This window comes from Phoxinus phoxinus, assembly GCF_949152265.1.
Source record: "Phoxinus phoxinus genome assembly, chromosome: 24".
Lineage (NCBI taxonomy): Eukaryota > Metazoa > Chordata > Actinopteri > Cypriniformes > Leuciscidae > Phoxinus > Phoxinus phoxinus.
The window spans coordinates 20,556,824-20,571,124 of record NC_136899.1 but is presented as its reverse complement, the minus strand read 5'-3'; the positions used below and the strand labels follow the sequence as shown (position 1 = coordinate 20,571,124).

General features: G+C 36.4%; 2 protein-coding genes across 2 annotated transcripts in view; one reads left to right on the top strand and one right to left on the bottom strand.

The window, feature by feature from the left end:
* Positions 1 to 14,301, bottom strand: part of LOC306992611 (NACHT, LRR and PYD domains-containing protein 3-like) — a 55,471-nt gene that overhangs the window by 22,471 nt on the left and 18,699 nt on the right. The gene's annotated exons all lie outside the window — the stretch shown is intronic.
* LOC306992620 (sterile alpha motif domain-containing protein 3-like) lies at positions 9,351 to 11,866 on the top strand (the record flags this gene model as incomplete). The annotated part of the gene is made up of 4 exons (XM_079601742.1): positions 9,351 to 10,271; positions 10,479 to 10,640; positions 11,056 to 11,145; positions 11,537 to 11,866. The coding sequence occupies 4 exons, from the start codon at positions 9,351 to 9,353 to the stop codon at positions 11,864 to 11,866; spliced, it is 1,503 nt and encodes a 500-aa protein (XP_079457868.1).

Below are 14,301 nucleotides of genomic sequence, written 5' to 3'. Positions count from 1 at the left end.
AGAAAAGTTTGGTTGATGTTGAGTATTGTCTGAACTTGTACTCATCTCTTTCACTCTGTTGCTTCTCTTCTTTGCACAACTCCTTGTGAATCTCTCACTTTCTGCAACTTTTCATTCCTGTGAATTTGGTTAAGTTTGTCTCCTCTTTCCATTCATGTTGATCTTTGTGAGTTGTTGTAATGGGTTGTTTCCTCTCATTTGCAAGGGAAGATCATTGATCCCTCACTTTCTGTTGTCGAGGGGGTTGAGGCTTGTTGGTGTATTTTAAGTTGAGAGGCATGTACTCAAATGTCTCTTTGCTGATTAATGCACAAGCCTCTTCTGAGATTACAATGCAGTCACTGGTTCTTTGTTAGAACCATCCCAGAAACCTTCCTGGAATTGAGCTACTATCATCTGTGAATGAAACCTTAATTATTTCTGTTAGTGACAACAACATATATTAAATAATCTGCTCATCTGGCCCATTGTCCTCCTCGGTGTTACCTGTAGAATGGTCATGTGGGCTGAGTGGTTTCCTTTCATTAGCAGCAGGGCTTGTATATTATACCCATATATTCCCTTTATTTTTCATAAATTTGGCTTTTTATCTTCTTATTTGCACCCTCTTTACATTTTTCTCACATTCAATTTCAACTGTACTTTTTACAATTAGTCAACTCAACTCAGTTATCTCATGGTTTTGAGTCCCACTATCAGCACACTATTCATCTTGGACAACACTCAACCCACTTTACAAGACAGAAGTTACAAGACATTATTTCATACTTTTGACAATAAATCAGCTCCATCACAATAAGCTGAAAAGAAAAAAAGATTTGTTATGCTCCATCATGATATTCTGAAAGGAAAGTAAGATGTGTTATACGCTGCGCAAAATGTGGCACTGTTTTTTCCCAATTTTTTCTATTGCCACTACAGTTTCAACCAGGAAATTTAACCAAATTCATCCATGGTCATTATTTTATTGGGCAGAGTTTGCCCTGTGGGCCCACATATTCAATTTTCAATACAGCTGTATTGGCAAAATAATTGATTTGCCTCTCTGTCTCTTCAAACACAATCTCTCACTCTCATACTCTTCAGTCACACACATTGGCCAACACACACTCCTGTTACTGCTGCAGCAGGTTCTGCTCTAAATGCAGAACTTATAATTTTAGCTGTGGAATGCCACAAGGTCTGATCAGGTCAACACAACTATGTCCAATCACTATTGAGAAGTTTCCATGATCGTAAGGTTTCCGTTTAACACCGGTTGTACAAAACCTTTTTTCTTTTTATAAACTCTAACATCCTCTATATTTTAGAATAATAGGCCTAGTTGGTCTAATTTTTCTTTCATATTATTTTTGTCTTTGCTCATGAGCTGCTTTTAAGAAGAAATTTGGAGATCTCTGCATAATCTTGGATTCTTGGCCAGTAACATTTCCATTTCATTATCCCAGTTTTGACGTTTGTGACTTCATAATTTTGGACTTTTGGAGAAACTTTTCCCTCCAATCTATCTCTAGAATTTACCAAAACAAGATGGAGTGACCAGTATCATTGCTTTGTCTACAATAATAATCATGCTTTGACATTTTGTCTATCTTTTTCTTTGCCAGAGAATAATTCTATCATGCTTTTAGCCCTATAGTTGTTTAATCTAATAGCCCTCACTATACCAAATCCAGCCTCCGTTCTAATTATTTGGTGATTGAGCACCCACTTCTGTCTGTCAACATATTTTCTTTTTCTTATAGGGCTGGACTTGTACCTACTGAAAAAGCAGAGAGGGTTAGTTTAGCAGAGAATATAAAGAATTGCTCTTAGACCAGTGAATAATTAAAATGAATAAAGTTAATATAATAATTAACCAACTTTGAAGCAGTCTTTAGAGTGATCATTAGTTGCCACACCTGTGGTGCCCGTACAATTGCAGTTCTTCTGTTTTTAGATCATCAGTCCGTTGAAGCTTCTTGGCTGTCACTCTGCATGTGTTGTCAGCCGACGCTGTCACTCAAAGGCCTGGTGTAGGCTCTGCTGTTTCTCTTCTCAGTTTGGGCAATGAAGTTGATCCTGCCTGAGTTTTGCATCTCAGGATTTTCTCTTTTTCCTTAGGAAAAGTCTCAAGTGAAAGTTTCACCTTTTCCATCATTAAATCAGTCTTTCTCCTTGTTGAGCTTTCCAGAAAGTCAATTTCAGGAGGGGAGCTGAAAGCCCCTCACCCACTTCTGTCTTCTTTCTGCAGTCTCTTTGACCTTTGGCCTCTTGTTGCTTCCAATTTGAAACTGTCATTGAAGCCATCTGAAATTTGAACACTCAGAGATCTGCATGAATCAAATTTAACTTTTAACTAGTTTCAATTGTGTCTGAGCTATCAGCTCTTTATCTAAAGTCCACTTTTTAACCATCTTTTTTTTTTACTAGTTCTTTTACATAAAAAATCTCACTGGTTGACAACAGCAGTTCTTCCATTCTATTTTTAGTAAAGCAAGTTCTTCATTGCAGGAAAAAGCAAGCTATTTCTGTTTTTCAATATCAGCAATAATCTAACTTTGATAATCTAAGTATAATTAACTTTTCCCTATCATAAAATCAGCTTTAATCTTTATTCTATTTTTGCATGCTGTGTTCAAATAATCTAGCATGGTGAATAACATTTTTCTCAACCAACATCAAGGAATTCCTCTTATCTTTTCTTTTTAATTATTGAATCAACAATTCCCATTTACTACAATTCTAAGATTCCTGTAAAATGTTTATGATTGTTGAAACTTAGTCACCCAATCTTGCTCACCTTCAGCACACTGCACAACTTATTTTTTCTTAACACAAACTTAATTATCTGCAATGGAATAATTTTTTCCACTCTGTCTTCAGGGATAATGAGATACAAATTTAGACGTCTTCAGATATAACATATTAAGCACGTGCAATCTTATTTATATTGATCTATTCATATATATATATATATTATTAGGCTACATTTATTGATTAAATACTTCTTTTTTTTTCTTTCTTTTTTTCATACTGCAATAATCTGCAGAGTTAATATCTTGAAACAATTGTCTTCCTTTACTTTTTGTTAATACACCATTTATTTCATGTCTCTAAATCTCATTCACACATTCTTTGTCCCTTTTCAAGTGACCAGGGTCAGGGGGGTCACTATTTTTACCCACAGGCACAGTCAAGCAAGACACAGGATCCCACAGAGACACACACCCTATTCTGTACTCTATTCCCTGTCAGATCTGAATTATTCGCTACTTCTCAATTTTTTTTTTAAAACACTACATTAAATATTCACTGATTCACTTCCTCAACACAGCAAAAACAATACCTCTAAGATTCACTGATTCACTTCCTCAACACAGTGAAAAAACAATACCTCTTTAACTATACTAAAACTTCATCTGTGCACATGCTATTTACTTGTATCCTTCAAGGCCCACTTACAAGTAAAACACAAATCAATAATAACTGATATCCTTATCAGTACGGTTGTCATCCATCCAGGCCCACTTGACAACATAAAATCTTCTTCTGTGTACATGCTATTCTTGTATCATTCAATGCCCACTTACAAGAAAAACACAGATAAATCAACTGATATCCTTATCAGTAAATACAAACCCTCTGTATGCATGCTCTTGCTTATTATCCATCGAGGCCCACTTAATAAAGCAAAACACAGATTCTTGCATATTCGTACAACAAAACCTTAGCGCCAAATCAGCAACACCAGTGTTCACAAAATCCACACAGGATCATATAAGCACTGGTAAACACTACTGGGAGCTCCCCCGCGCTATTACAAACTACTTGATATCTACAAGGCCTTCTTATTAGAAATCAAACTGCATGCAATCATTTCTGGAATCAAAGACCCCTTTTTCAATTTTGTTTTGGTTCTTTTAAATTTGAAGAAGCTTTTCTTACCACTTCCGGGCAGCTGCTGGTGACCAACACATACTTTACACAAAAGCAAAAATGCTCACCTCAAAGTACAGTGGCCACTGTTGTCTGTGCCGGTCACCAGAGATGCCCTTCATGGTTCCTTCAGCTCCTAACAAGTCCCGCTGGGGTGCCATTTGTTGTGGTTTCAATCTTTTTATGAAATCACTTCTCAGAGATCTTTGATGCCAGAAATATTGTAGACTTTATTTAACAAAACAAAGCCGAGCAACCTCCCTGCGGGAGGTCCTGCAGGAGATCACTCCCCGCAGGAGATGACTCCCGAACATCGGTTAGCTTTTCACATATATGCATACAGTGCCTCCAAAAATGGTCATACATCCTATAGATATTTTTGGGCTGAAGTTTCACACCATGTGACACACTCAAATAGAATTATCTGCTGCACCAGCAGCTTTGACCTTTCTTCAAGCCCCTAAAAGTACATCCAAAGTCACACACTCACAAAGTAAATAATAGTGTCTTAATATGTAGCTAAATTACTGATCTTCTAAATAATAAAATCTTCAACAATACGAGGTGGCCGGACAACGTTACATAACCAATCAAACTTCATCCTTATGTTCTTAACTTAAAGCAAGTTTTTAGATTGGTTGATATTAACTGTCAATCACTCCCGCTCCTTTGTCACGTGACAGGGAGCTGACTACCACGCGAAATTTAAAAGGCTGAATAATAGAGAAGATGAAACGAGGTTTTTCCTGCATTTAATTATTTATTTATTTTGCGGCCGCAAAAGCGAATTTTTATCACGCCAAGGCCTATTTTGATTGGTAAGTGACAGATGACTGACTGCTGCGCTTGTGACAGGGCGCATACTTAAAGAATGAGCAGAGAGAAAGAGCCCCGGCCGCGCGCGCGCCCTCTCGCCGTCTTCAAACTGTCTTGCTCTCTCGCTTGATTTTTAAAATGGTACTGGATTTATTTGGATCTTTGTAGAGATTAGTAATGCAGTGCAAAGACGCTTAAAATATCAACCTCCATCTATATAATAAAACTTGGTATATTAGATTTTAAGCATTTCACTGACCTACATTGAGAACGTGCAATACATTTTTTCTTAAATTTTTTTCTTCTTCCTCTTGACAGATTTCAAGAATGTTCCCTTAATGAAGTGGCGATGTAAGTTTTGTGCATTTTCTACTAATGGTCAGGGAAGAATACTACAGCACTACAAAGAGTGTCATGGTCACCATCGAAGGAGTTCAGGCCTCACCTGTATTCATAAAGACTGTTTAAAAACTTTTCAAACCCAAGCCGAACTTAAAAACCATTTAAAAGAACATAAAAAAGGATACAGGATTTTAACCAAATTATCCTGTGAGTTATGCACATTCTCAGAGCCTTGTGACATTTACAAATATTTCATCCATCTGAAGATTCATTTGAGAAACAGAGAATTTGTTAATTGTCCATTTGCAGGTTGTTTTTTCAAGTCTAGTGTGCTATCTACTTTTACTCCTCATAGAAGTCGCTATCATAAGCCTTCCACCTTAGAAAATTTCAGACCAGAGCTTGTGGCAGATCTCGCAGCTTCTGTGCCTGTTGTTGAAGACGACTTTGTTTCAGACACTGAAGATAATCTTGAAACTGATTCTGTATTTGAGGCGACTGGATCTGGACTTGAAAATGGCAAGACCATCCAAAATCAGTTGGGATCTCTATTTCTCCGCATGCAAACACTTTTACATGTATCAAATTCAGCAGTACAGGAAATAGTTGATGAGTTATTTGACATTGGAGAATTTGCTCATCAAAACATAAAGACTGTCATTGATAATATTTTGAAAGACAATAATTGCAGTGTTGATGCCTCTGTTGTAACTTCATTGACTGAAGAGTTACAAACTTTGAACCCACTCAGATTGCTCTCAAGGGAGGGGCCTCTTGGCACGGAGCGCAAAAGACAATCTTTTTATAAAAATAACTTTTCTGTTATTGAACCAGTTGAGTATGTGTTAAATGCACAAGAAAAAAATCATACTTTTGTTTATGTTCCTATTTTAGATTTGCTCAGTAAACTTTTGGAACGAAAAGAGGTACTTCAGACACTAGAGAGATCCGGTCAACAGGAAGGTAATTACGGTTCAATTCGAGATGGAGAATATTATAAAGAAAACAAGATCCTCTCTGAAGAAAAGGGTATAGCTCTTGGACTATATATTGATGATTTCGAAATTTGTAATCCGTTAGGTACTTCAAAAAAAAAACACAAAATTTGTGGGGTATATTGGGTGATTGCCAATTTACACATACGACTTCGCTCAACATTATCATCAATTTATCTAGCTGTGTTGTGCAAAACTGTACACATAAAAGAATATGGTTACAGCAAGGTTCTAGAGCCTCTGATTAGGGATCTTGAGCTCCTTGAGAGAGAAGGTGTGTTTGTTCAGAGTCTTGGCTCTAATCTCAAAGGGACAGTTTTGTATGTATCTGCAGACAATTTGGGTGCACACTCACTTTCTGGATTTCAAGAGTCTTTCAATGTTGATAAGTTTTGCAGATTTTGTACGGCAAATCGTGTAGATCTTCAGCAGTATAATGTCAGAAGTGGGGTTTTTACCTTGCGAACACCAAAATTGTTCGATGAAGCCATTAATGTGCTTAAGCAAAGTGATCTGTCTTGTGTTGATGGTATAAAGAGAGACTGTCCTTTAAACAGACTGGCTCACTTTCATGCTGCAAAAGGATTTCCACCTGATTTTCTACATGATGCATTTGAAGGAATTGTACCCGTGGAGCTCTGCATATGCCTCTCAGATCTGATTGCTAAGAAGTATTTTACATTGAATGACCTTAATGAGAGAATAAAAACATTCCCCTTTCAATTCTATGACAAAACTAACAGACCCCAGACGATACAAAAAAACTTTCACAAAAACAAAACTATCGGTGGCAATGGACATGAGAACTGGGCACTTCTGAGATTTCTTCCACTGTTGGTTGGCCACTGTATTCCAGAGGGGGAAAAAACGTGGAATATAATTCTTGAATTAAAAGACATTGTTGAGTTGTTATCCAGCTCCTCATTCACAACAGAAACCCTGTGCTACCTGCAAGCCAAAATCTCTGACCATCGACAGTTGCTTTTAGAAGTTTTTCCATGTACTAAATTGCGTCCTAAACATCATTATTTGGAACATTATCCCATGTTAATCCAAAAATTTGGTCCCGTAATTGAATTTTGGACACTAAGATTTGAGGCAAAACATTCCTTCTTTAAAAAGGTGGTCCGTGATGGTGGTCAACTTCAAAAATGTTCTGCACACGTTGGCCACAAGACATCAACTAATGTTGGCACACTATTTGGAGATGCCAAGTGTTTTTAAACCAAGCATTGAAACTGGTCATGTATCTGTTGTATCTGTGGACATCTTGGATGCTGCTATCAGGGTGGCAATATGGAACAAGTTTAATGGTCTGGACATTGTTTCTTTCACATCCACCGTGTATTTAAATGGAACAAAATATTCCAAAGGAATGGTGATCTCAGTTGGGCACACAAGTGGACTACCAGATTTTGGGAAAGTACTCGAGATCTGTATAGTGGATGGTCGCATACTTTTCATTGTTGAACTGTTCACAGCTGGCTTCTTGGAACATCTAAGGTGTTACCAGCTCACCAAAAAAGACCCTGCAGTAACTGTGGCTGTCCAACCTGAACAGCTGAATGACTACATCCCCCTCGTCGCATACCTTGTTGATGGAAAGCTGCTCATTACTCCAAGGACATTCATGTTACAATAAGGTATATATAAATCTTTAAGATCTTGCTGTTTAACCTGTTTACTCACGGCAAGCCTAATGCAATCACGCAACAAATTTAATGGAGACCATGCAGTTCTTTGAGTACAATTTCATGGCCTTTGTCTATATTGCTGCTTCTGATATCTGTTACTGTTTTTATTTATGTTTTGACAGTTACTGCTGTTGATTCCTCCTCGAAGTTATTGTCACCTCAAGGCGTGTCACCTTACAGAGTGTTCCAGAGTCAGCCAAGAAGCTATATGAAGGACATTCATGATAAGATAAAATAAGGTAAGGTGAACTTTTACAAATATTTTTACTGTTTTATTTGTGTACTCACTGTTGGCCTAATAGAATGACACAATATGTTTAATTCAGTCCTTGCTGTTCTTTATTCATTGTACAATATCATGGCTTTTGTCTAGGGATGTGCACGAATAGTCAAATATTAAAATATTTGATCTGTAATTAGCTATTATTTGAAAAATAAAAATACTATTAGATTTTTACTACGTTGCTTTGCTAGCCATAAATGCAGTGAACCCATGATAAATCACAAGCAAGCTAACTAAAGATCTGGGACAGTTGAGAATGGCAGAATGAGAATGCCATTGTGACTCACCAATCGTTAAAGGATTAGTTCACTTTCAAATGAAAATTTCCTGATAATTTACTCACCCCATGTAATCCAAGATATTTTTGTCTTTCTTTCTTCAGTCGAAAAGAAGGATTATTCTCCATATAGTGACTTCAACAGCTATCAAAAGGCATTTGTGTTTATACAGCATATACATTTTTTTTTTTTTAATAACTGATCATTTGGCTAGATAAAACCCTTATTCTTTGTCTGGTATCATGTAGAGCCTTTGATGCTGCACTGAAACTGCAATGTTGACCTTAAACCGTTTGATAGCTGTTGAAGTCACTATAAGGAGAATAATCCTAGAATGTTTATCAAAAACCTTTTATTTTTTCATTCAAGTCATGTTCAAGTCATGAACATCTTGGATGACATGGAGGTGAGTAAATTATCAGGAAATTTTAATTTGAAAGTGAACTAATCCTTGTATCACTGCATTCACGACAGCAGGTAAGCACAGTTGTAACCCAGGTGATCCGAGATGATACCTTATCAGATAGCAAATTATTTTGAGACATATGCTTCATTTAAGTTTCGTTGAGGGTTTAAGAACCTTTGTGTTATCTTTGTGTCTCTGCAATGTCTGTCAGCAGAGCATGTTTTCTCATCCGAGCATGTGGATATTGCTGAACGTGAAACTATAAACACAATAACCGACTTGAGTGTATGTTCGTTCTGTAAGATAACTGTCGACGTCTGCTTTATTAGCGTTTTTTTCCCGCTCGCTCTGCTTGAGCTTAAATACTTTGGCTCTTTTACGTTTTTGTTTACATATTGTTTAATGTTATAAACTAAAAAAAAAACTTTAGATATATTGTAAGCTTGTTCAGAATTGGATAACTTAAAACGTCTTTCTCGATAAACGTCATTTAAATAAACTTATTTGAATACAATACTTTTTAAAAATGCCCATCCCTACTTTTTTTCTATACTTTTATGACCTTTTGCTTTTGTTTTATTGTATTGTCATCTAGTTACGGCTGCTGATTCCTCCAAGATGCTTCTCAGAGTTATTGTTTCACCTCAAGAAATAAGGCGTGTTACCCTGCAGAGTTTGCCTGAGTCAGTTGAGAAATTATGTGAAGCACTACGCACCAGTTTGGGTTTGCAAGGAAACTTCATTCTACAGTTTGAAGATCCAGATTTTGGAAATGAACTCTGCAATTTGACCGATATCAAAGATCTACCAACTGATCGAGCAACACTGAAAGTTTTGTTCACATTTTCTGATTCAGTTTCTCATTCGACATTAGATTCTGCAAGCTTGAGTTCACCAACTACTACTTCATCAGTGGATTGGCCTGATCCTTTTGTTATTCCTGACTTCTCCCATGATGTTGAACTTCAACTGAGAGCAGCAAATGATTCCTATGCCAGAGATGGAACAGTCATTGTTATCTCCAAGGGTGTTAAGAGTGAAATACTGGACAAACTAGCTGATATGATATCAAAATACACTCCATATCCTAGTAAAGATCAGTATGAAAGTGTAGCCAAAGCTCTTGTAGCAGAGCACCCTTGTCTCGAAGAGCCAGGTTCTGCCAAAGGATGGTACTGCTGGGTCTTCAGTTTAAAATTCAAGATGGGCAATTACCGTCAGAAGTTGATGGCAGCTGGATGCCCTGAAGTTGTTGTAAATAAAAGAAAGCATGGACAGACAAGCTGCAAGGCAGTCAAGAAGTCAAAGAAGGGAGAAATCCACTACTTGCCAAATCTACCTGAAGGACAATCTGCAGTCACTTTAGAGGAGAATCGGAAGACCATGCTTTTAGAGGTCCAAAAGTGTGATCCAGACCTGCAGCTTCTTGATGAACTGATGACTGCAACATTCTCTCAGCGAAGAAAGGAAATCATTGGTGACGAGCCACTCATCTCTGTAGTCAGGGACAGATGGCCTGCGCTCTTCAATGAGAGACAGGTAACCAGTGCCAACCCAAACATTCACAGCAAGATAAATTACAAGGAAATTATGTATTTGCTAAAATGGGTAGTGACATGGCTGATTTAAATGAATTTGAGGTTCACATATGCCTGTGTAATAATTTTCATCTGTACTTGCTATCCCTCACTATTATCTGTCGCTCTTTTCCCTCTCAATCTTTGCTGTCTTATGTGTCTGTTTCAGATAAGTGGAGAGTTCAATAGACTAGTCACCACCGATCTACTGCAGTCATTCTTAAATGGACTAGATGCCTTGGTGCCAAGTCTTTTAGAGCTGTACAAAGTAGCCGTATCGTCAAGCAGGAGGTTGAGCCTTAGCAGTGTAATGCAGTGTCTTGATAAGGAGGTACAAACAACAATGAACTAATTATTTTACATTTGATTAATTACATTTTTTAATAGGCCTACCTGAAAAGCACTGATTATTTCATTATTATTATTTAATGATTTGTTCTTTTTTAAATTAAAAACTGTTTACTTGTTTTTAATAATCTTTGAAATTGATGTTAGTAGTTTTAGCTGTGGTATTATATGGAATCGAGAATTGTTAAATTTCAGTGGTATCTAAAATTTTGGGTGTCAACATTTATTGCAATACAAGAACACATGGTTCAAAAACAATAACTATTTGAGATTCGAGATCTTGTGAATCGAAATAGAATCGGGACATCTGAATTGATACCCTATTCAATATTTACTAACATAGGGATTCTAATTTGTATAATGCCAGTCACTCAGTCTTGTTTATAATTTGTTCGTAGGATACAAATCAGAACAGAAGAACAGCTGCCTTACTTGGTCTTCCACGCTTCTTTTCAGAGGATACTTCGGATATAATCAAGATGTGTGATGTAAGAAAATATTTACACATTGTTAACATACAAATGATACTGAATTCATTGCAGAGCAGTAGGGGGAAAAAAGTATTCACTGGAGAAAAAAAGTCATGATTTTGTTTTTGTGATTTTGAAATGTCGAAATGTCGATAGTCAATAATAATGCATTAATTTGCTTCATTTTAGTCTTTGTATATAATAAATAATTGACCGTACAGTGGCTTTTAGCCTAATTAGTGCTTCTCCAGTGGCTTGTTTTGACTGTCATCCCAGCCTTGAAATGAAGTAAAATCATGATATGGCTTAGTGCAATTGTCATTCTTTTATTGGACCATTTCTATAATTTTATACACCAAATCCATTACATGCCTTTTAAATTAGGATTGATACTGTCCATTTGTTTTAGGTTCATGGTGAAACCCTGGATGTCATTATGAAGGGAATGCGTGTTGGACTACTGATTGGACACGAAGGTGTCCTGAATGATGCATTTCCACTTGATGTCTCCAACGTGGCTGTGGTGGTAGAGGAGACAATTGTTCTCCATAATCTCAGAGACATACCCACTGGCTTTGCTCTGTTAATGGGCACAATCTACTGCCTTAACCTTGAATATCCTCGCAGTATGAGGTACTCCTTCGAATTCCTGCAGAAAGTGATCATGAAGATTAAAACTGACCACTGCTCTGCCAAGATACATGGACTTCGAAACAAACTGCTGAGATATAAATTATAGACTGGTCTCAAACAAATATCGGAGGGGACATGTTACATTCTTAGTTTAGCTGAATTTAAACGTTTTAAAGTGTACAACAACTGCTGGTGTTAACTGCAAAGACTCTTTGTTCTTGTATGTGAAAGATGACATGATTATAAAATTCTAGGTGACAATGAAACTCTTTAATAATTATCCTTTACTTAGAACCTTATTCCTAACATGAATTTTGATAATACTGACCATTTCAAGTAAAACACAAGTACTGCTGAAAAATATCTAGCATAAATGTGTAAATGTGTTTTTAATACAAGGTAGTTGTTTGTGAGAATATCTGAAGCTTTTGCTGAGGGGACACTTATTGTTACTTTGCACTTCTGCAAGGGTAGAAACGACATGAAATTGTTCTTAAAACGTTTTGTCATTTCTTTGTTTAGCTGAATTTAAAAGTTTTAAAGTGTACAACAACTGCTGGTGTTAACTGCAAAGACTCTTTGTTCCTGTATGTGAAAGATGACATGATTATAAAATTCTAGGTGACAATGAAACTCTTTAAAAATAATCCTTTACTGAAAACCTTTTTCCTAACATGAATTGTGTCATAAAACCAATGTTAAGTTTATGCAATATTGAACATTTTACAATAAAAAATATTTTTGAGCAGACAATTTATGTGTATTATGTGTTTTCAATAATGTAACCTAGTAAGTTGTCTTAACTTGAAGAATCAAGTTGAAACGACATTTGTCAGAGTTGTTTAAACTCAGAGAATCAAGTTGAAACAACATTAGTCAGAGTTGTTTAAACTCAGAGAATCAAGTTGAAACAACATTTGTCAGAGTTGTTTAAACTCAGAGAATCAAGTTGAAACAACATATGTTTATTAGCTAGATAACTTGTAAAACACAACATTTTGAGTTGAAACAAAGAATATATTTAAGTTGAGTTAACTCATGTTTTTAAGGCAGCAGGTGAACTTTCATTTCTAAGTTTAACAGACTTGAAATGTTTTACAGTGTGTAAATGACCACTCAGAAAGATGTAAAAGAAAGTTGATGGAATGTGAAAGTGACGTGTATTAATGTGGGTTTGAAAGTAGAACAGTATTTGAATGACGATATTAAAGTTTTCGTCTGAGAAAGAGCTAATGTGAATGTGCTTTCAAGAGCCAGCTGAGACCATCGAGCTGATTGTCATTATTTGTTGGGGAGACAGTAACATAACTTATTAATTTATATCAGGAACATGTTGGTTGCCTTATGGGCAAGGAAAATTATAGAAGTTGATTTTGAACTAATGTGTCTATAAGATGGTTTTAACTCCTGAAGGTTAGACATGGTGATAGCTAAAGATTAAGACAGTTTTTGTAAGAGTTTGGATAACAAAGGTTAGGTGAATTGAGAATTTATATAAGTATTCAAACTAAAGATAACCTTATAAATAGTCATAGCATAATGTATTTTAGATTCTTGTAATGGTTCTAATTTGAGTTAAACATTTGTATATTAACATTTGTGAACTATTAAGGGTTCTATGATTAATTAAGTTTCAGTCTTAGGAGGCTGTTGAAAAGATTATTTGTTTATAGTGAGAGAGACTGCTGAGTGGAGGAAGGGACTTGGTACTCTGTCTGTCTTTCTGTTATCAGGCCTGGTAAGGCAAGCTTAAACAAAATAATGATAATGAACCAAAACAACCCAGCGGACTTTTCTAAAGACAAAATGAACATTTGAAACGGTTTGAAAGGCTATGTAAAATTATATAAAAGCTACAGAAAAATGTGAAGTTTAAATCTTATTTAAAACTTAGAGATAATTTTAGAGTTAATATAAAAAATAAGCGAACATTGTAAATGAGCAGTTAACATATGTGTCTAGCATGAGTGTGTGTGATGGTGACAGCACTTTATGTCTTGTAGGTGTTAGGGCAGCTATTCGGCCTGAATAGTGCAAATGCTGAGTGAATCTGATGAAAAGATGATAGAGAACATGGGACGAGCTGTAAGTAATGACTTTTGTCATTTATGATGTGGATTTGAATTACTTTCTAGGTCAGTTTAGGTATTTATATAAATTGGAATTGTGGAGTGGGTTGAAATAAAAGAAGATGTTATAGATTTGACGGCAACAACAAAGGGACACATTGGCTAAGTCAATATGAAATTATCCAAAGAGCAATTTATGATTATTGTAAACAGGAGGAGAATGTTTTTGTTGTTTGACTGACATTGACCAAGTCTGTACAGCACGACCTGACCTCTTAACGAAACGATTGATGACTTTAAAAATGGTTGTAGAGCAGGGGTTCCCAAACTTTTCAGACCGCGACTCCCAATATTAGACTGCTGACGACCCGCGACCCCCCCCCCCCCCCCCCTCCTCCTCTTCCTCCTCTCTGTGTTTCCCTCCGACAGCTTGTGAGGATTTGCGCTTTGGTTACATACTGACAGAGCTAAA